This window comes from Myzus persicae, unplaced genomic scaffold (genome assembly GCF_001856785.1).
Source record: "Myzus persicae strain clone G006 unplaced genomic scaffold, MPER_G0061.0, whole genome shotgun sequence".
Classification (NCBI taxonomy): Eukaryota; Metazoa; Arthropoda; class Insecta; order Hemiptera; family Aphididae; genus Myzus; species Myzus persicae.
In genome coordinates this window covers 522,768-529,419 of record NW_019100470.1, presented here as the reverse complement: position 1 = coordinate 529,419, position 6,652 = coordinate 522,768, and the positions used below count along the sequence as shown (strand labels likewise).

The 6,652-nt window shown below is 28.1% G+C and overlaps 1 protein-coding gene across 1 annotated transcript; it reads right to left on the bottom strand.

The window, feature by feature from the left end:
- Nucleotides 1–2,181: 2,181 nt before the first annotated feature.
- On the bottom strand, nt 2,182–5,483 carry LOC111043101 (eukaryotic translation initiation factor 2A). The gene is given in 12 exon segments (XM_022327932.1): nt 2,182–2,355; nt 2,434–2,603; nt 2,798–2,884; nt 2,982–3,317; nt 3,413–3,583; nt 3,676–3,826; nt 3,904–3,983; nt 4,293–4,468; nt 4,587–4,686; nt 5,077–5,195; nt 5,252–5,396; nt 5,462–5,483. Coding segments are annotated over 12 exon segments (1,683 nt in total). The 3' UTR covers nt 2,182–2,229.
- Nucleotides 5,484–6,652: the final 1,169 nt, after the last annotated feature.

Below are 6,652 nucleotides of genomic sequence, written 5' to 3'. Positions count from 1 at the left end.
ATTAACTATACATGTAGGCATGTAGCACTGTAGCAGTAGTGACAAAATATCATAGACATAAAAATATTATTATTGTGTCTATATTATTATGTCTATGCAAAATATATACTTTTCATGGCAGCTAGCACCTTCTACTTTCTACGTAATTTAAGGCTGTAGACAACTTCCAGTTTTAGAATAGGAATACCGAATAATACTGTATTTTTAGTATTTTCTTTTATAGCTCAAGAACAATTATTAATATTAGACCTCGAGGATACAATTAAAAATTATTCGGCTTAAATCTATTATATAAAAATATATGTTCGTGACTTAAGAACTCCTCAACCGTTGAACCGATATTGATGATATGAGATAGTTATCTTCATAAATAGTCTAATTTTCATAACCAAATTCAAGTGTTGACTCACAGTCTCTGTGAGCTTTTTGCTTCGACTCAAGAAAATCGAATATCTATTTAGTTAATTTACATACATTTAGGGTTGCTAATGGTTACACAAAATTAAATATGGATATAATTTGTTTTTCATTAGGTACCTATTGGAGAACAAAAATAAAATAAAATAGAATAAAATTCCCACTACGACAATAACCGCGATAAAGAAAAGTGTAGATCAACTCAATTGTATCGGTAGTTCGAGTAACATTTGTAGGTCGCATATTGGACCGTTACCCATGATTTTAAGCATGACGCCTTGACGGAGACACTTAACTTTGAAATATTTCATCGAAATTTAAGCTTCAGACATTCGTACAAAAAAATAGTGGAATACTGGAATCATGCTTAACTTTTTTTAGTTCAGTCCTAACACAACTTATGAGAAACCATTAGGTCAGTTTTTAAATTTTACGTTAAATATTAATTTTTTGGAGTTTTTTAATTAAAAAAGAATTTGCAGATTTCGCTGTTTTGACGAAACAAGTATTGTGACTATATTTTTGATATTTTTAGTTGGTCTGACAACTTATGCGGGATATTGTATTAAATGTTCAAGGTTTCTTAGCAACTGCATTTATTGTCTGAAATCTTACCAATAAATTTGGTATACTCAAAGAATATCTTTATAACTCATGAAATTGTAAATGTTAATTATTCGGAATTGAAATTAAATTAAAAATCTTAAAATGTTCCCCACTACTGCCCTGATTTCTAAATGATTTTAAGTAGACATTTTAACGAATTTGATTCAATTTTCAGAAGTCTTGGACACATGGTAAAACCTGTAGAATAATTGTCAAAAAGTATATTCAAACATTCATCCTAAATCATTCACTGTGCGACACACATTGGTCTACCGTAAAATCCAATTTCAGACGAACAAAGTTATTTTCTTCACAATATGTATTCCCAATGTTGTTTGTAAAAAAAAAAAATAGCTTAAATTAAAATAGTTATTAAGTTTTTAATACGGTGGAAATGTAGGTAGGTACTAGAAACTAGAATGAAAGAAATTTAATTTTGATTATTAAAATTAATGTATTACTTTATGGTTATTTTATTTGGAATCATCGTCTTGATCGCTTTCACCAACTTAAACTATTAGTAGTCCCCTAATATTCTCATAAAGTGTGACAATAATCGGACGATTGTGGCTTTAAACACAGTGGCAGTTAATGTTTCTGTAAACAAGTGTATAACCTTAGGTTGGTGCACAGGCTAGTTTCTATACTTTGTTCAAAGTAAGACATAGAGGTCGACAGGAACAGTCAGGAAAATGCTGTTTGTCATCCTCAATGAGACATCAATTTTTGTACCTGCTGTGTAGTATTGCCACACCCTTATGCACAACCTGGTTGCTGACTACTATTCTTATTTTGAACAGAATATATGCTTTTGGAGGTTCAGTCCTCAAATCACTGGTACACAAGAAATACAATTAGCTGGTTGAACATCACTTTTATATTATACAGTGATAATATATTATTCTGATGATTTTTAAGTAGAAATTCCGAAAAATATTTCCTTTCAATTTTTTATTTCATGTTATTACATTTATTTCTTAGGTTCTGAATTTTCAGCAACCTTCAATCTTAAAGCAAACCTACGATATTGTATATTGATATGGATATTCACATAACAGTATTTTTTAACTATTATTCGAGATTACTTTTTTTTTGTAAATTTATTACAATATAGAATTACAGTACAGTACTATAAATTATAATACAATATAACAATAATTTAGTTATTATACTTGTTTGTTTTTATTAAATATAATTTTTTTTATATTACAACTGTAATTGTTTAAGTTCAGCTAATAAACCGTTTTCAAGCTTTAATCTTGCCATTTGATTGTTATCCAATTCTTTACCAGAAGATTGTAAGGTTTTTAAACGATTGATGCTTTTTAAATCCTGAAAAACAACAAATTTCAGTATTATTTATTAACTACAATATCCAGCTAATAATAAAATAATAGTTATAAGACATACAGATTGAATTTTTTTAATCCTTAATTGTTTTTCTTTATCTTTGGGTTCCTCAATTGTTTTTACAGCACTTTGTTTATCATCGTTTGAGTCTTCTACATCTTGCAGTTGTTTTGCTTGTCGTTTAGCTTCACGTTTCTTTTTCATCTTTAAATAAGCTTTTGATTGGTTTTCTAAAAATTGATAGATATTTTGTAGATTAGTATAGTTGATTAATTATAATTTAACTTAAGTACACAATTGTTTCAAATTCTAGATTTGCCAAAAAAAAAAATTTTTTTATTTCATGTATTTTGTATGTTACTACATTAAAAACAAAAAATTAACTATATTTCTTAAAATAATTACACAGTAAATAAAAACTTACTTGTTTCTAACGATGAATCTTCATGTAAACTAGTGGGTTTAAAATCAGAGTTTCGGGCATGCGGTGGTCGATAAACTTGTTTAGAAGCTGCAAGTTAAAATCACAAAAAGGAATTTGATTTAATAATAACATTAATATGCAAAGAAGTATTAGAAATATAACAATAATGATTAAAATAACTTGCCAATTGGTTGACTAGAAGCAATTCCTTCAACAGCTTTGTAAACTATGTTGGGTGTTTTATAAGTACCTTGAGGATAATTTTGCCAAACAACTTGATATAATTCATCTTTTCCCCAAGGTTTTTCATGTAATAATGCACCACTATAGTGCCAAATTTTATAGCCATTACTTACTTTTAGTCGTGGCGCAGTTGTAGCAGTTACAAAATGTTGACCATTCGGAGACCATTGAAGAAATGTAGTATCAGGTATTTCAATTTTTTTAATCTTTTTCTTGCCATTTATATCCCATAATTCTGCATTTCCTTGCACGTTACCAAACCCAGCTATGAGAAGAAGTGTTTAAAGAGTTAAAGAAATTTATATATATCTACATACTGAATTTTTTTTTAAATTCAAATTGAATAATCATTTTTCAATATATAAAGGATATTATTCCCAAAGGGATTGTAGTAGACTGCATTAAATGTTCCAGTTCCAAATTCCATTATTGAGTCACATTTCAAATTATATAAAGTTGCCTTTGCTGGCATAAAACCATAGATAACACAGAATTCGTTTGAAGATGGACTCCAGGCAGCATTATATAAAGGTCCTTCTTTATCTAAATTGTAGAAATTAATCAAAATGAATACATTTAAAAAATATTAAAATGTAAAATATATATTAAATTCCAATAAAAAATAAATTACTTACTCACTATGACTTGAGAAGTGTCTCCTTTTGAAGTTATCAGATGTAGACCTTGTTTACCATAATAAGATGCTCCTGTTTTGTCGACATCGGTACTTGTTAACATTAAGGATGCTGTTCCTTTTAGATTCCAAAATATTTCTACTCTATCAGCCTAAATATTTACAAATTATGAATTATGAATAAAATTATCATAAAGTATATTCTTGAAAAAAAAAATTGTTATTATACCTGAAAGAAACTTTTGTTTGCAACAATAGTGCTAAAATCTGGATATTGAAACAGACGACCATTTGAAGGGCCAGTTTTAGCTGAAATAACAAATTATTATAATCAACCCATCAGTTTAAGACCCAAATTATTATTTTTAATATTGTGTTTCAACATCCTTTATTAATATAATTTAGGTTAAAATGTGTTGTTTCCCCCAATATTTCATTTTTGATACAACTTTATTATTAACTTAGTAAATATCAATCTTATTTCGATTTATATAAGACTAAAGACTATTAGGTTAGTTTAATGTTAAGTTTTAGGTTATAAATACAATTTTTAATAGTTATATTAACAATATGTCAAAAATATAATTTGTATTTAGTTAATACGAGGTATTTAAGTACCTGGAATAAAGCAAAGAATATTAAGTGGTTGATTTCCTGGAGATATTGAATAATTATTGAGTTTAAGTCCTTTAATTCTTTGTACAATATTATCAAAATTAGAATTCTCTTAAAATAAAACATCGCCATTCAAAAATCGAGCACAAATTTTCTCATCAGAAGACCACTGTGGAGTCCTATAAAAGACAGCAATATTATACCAATATAATAATGGGCCTATTTATTTTACATAAAACATAAATGAATATTGCTTCAAAATATTTTTAATTTAATTTAAATTTATTTTGATTTTACCAAAGTTTATAATCTCTGTATTCGAAACTTTTCACTAGTTGTCCATCAGCTGTTTTTATAATGTGCACATTAGGACTGCCTTTTGGATTACTTGGTGTAGCTATAAATATTAAATAAATACAATTATAATATTTTCATATACATATATAAATTAAAAAGATATCAAGCCAATTTTAATACATCTGACGGGTATGCTGAACAGAGAAAAAATACTAGGTAACCAATGTATTTTTTGATTGAAATGATATTAAATATTAAATTTTTTTTTATATATCTGGTATTTAATGTACCTCAAAAATGTATGATACATTTTCAACAACTTGATTTGCTATAAACTGTGTGTGTTAGATAGAGATAATAACTAATGGTTTGATATCTTTTGAAATAAGTACTCATTATTTTGTGGTGGGCTAGTGGAATAACATCAACTCATATCTCATCTCCACAAATAGTGAGTATTATGTTTAAAAATATATAATTTTATATTTACTCATAAAGGGCTCATAGACGATCAAATATGTTCCTTTACTGCTATATGCTAACTGAGCAGCTTTTGGATAGTCAACTTCAGCAATGGTTTTCCAATCAGAAGTTTTAACAATTACGACCCTTACAGAAAATATGTGGTTAATACATTTTTAGAAAAATATCAATCTAAAACTTACTTGGAATTGTTAATCCAAGCAAAATGTTTTCCATTCGGACTGAACAACATAAACTTGCATGTCGATGAGACATCCGATGGAAATTTAGAGACTTGATCATATGGGGATTCACTCTGATACAGTGTGAAACCTGTAGAGCCTCGGACTAAAATAGATAAAAAAATATTATTACAACTATACACATATTTTACATGCACAATTAAAAACTACCTGCTAAATTAGGAATAGCCATATTTGTTTTAATATTTTTAATTGTTAAATATGGACTTGATAAATATCAAATGCAAAAATAGTTCAATTACAGAATGTCAGAATGAATAAGACTGATAGAAACTCTCAGATACTCATTATCAAAAATTGCACCAATAACATCATAAAAATGAATAAAATAATATTATAATAAACAACTAAATGAAAAAAAGTTAATTTAAAATTATTATCAAAATTCAAAATTTGATTTTCAAATATATATTATTTAAATATTATATGCATTTTATGTTATTGAGGTTAATTGTCAAGGAGTATAGAAAATTAGAACCAGTGTGGCCTACTGAGCTTTCATATGTATAAATAATATTATTTGTTCTATAAGTTGACTTTTTAAATGTTAAGTACCCACCTACTATTACTTTAAATATTATAAAATATACCTATGGACTAAGACCAGTGTCGGACTGGCCAGATCCCAAAAGTCCTGAGCTTTTTTGTTGTTGTTGGTTTACAAGCAGGACCCCACGAATCGGGGTAAAAAAAGCGTCACATACACGGTAACAAGATTATTATTTCAACCGTATTTTAGTTGTTTTTTTTTTACAAACACATTCATTAAACTTTGAATTCAGATCTAAATCGTTAGTTGGTTTACAATTCAATACAACCCGATAACGTTTCGGCGGCCGGTGTGTTTGAGGATGATATGCCTAGGCATAAAAAATATAAGCCCCAGAGGAAAACTGTTTCCAAGCCCCTAATCCTTATATGCCAGGCTTACTTGAGTTTTGAGTATAGCTATGTACCTACGTTCTACGTGGTCCTACACAGTTCATAGTTTCGAATTGAACAATTTAATAAGAAATTATGATCAAAATAAATAATAATCAATTAAAATTAAAATTAAAATTAAACAATAATTAATTTTCAAACTATATAAATCATTAACATAGTTAATGCCATTGGAGGTGTTCTAGTGGGCGTGTGGGAGGTGTGAGCCCTTAGACAATAACTGTATATCCAATACATGATCTAAGGCTAAGCCCGTCGAGCCGTCTCCCACACTAGTTATTATTGCGAACATGGGAGCACGGGCGCTTGGAATATAGGTAAGGTGTTTATAATTAATTAACATAAAAAAAAAAAAATAGTCAAATCTAACTTAAACGGAGTGATAAGTGGCAATTAGCA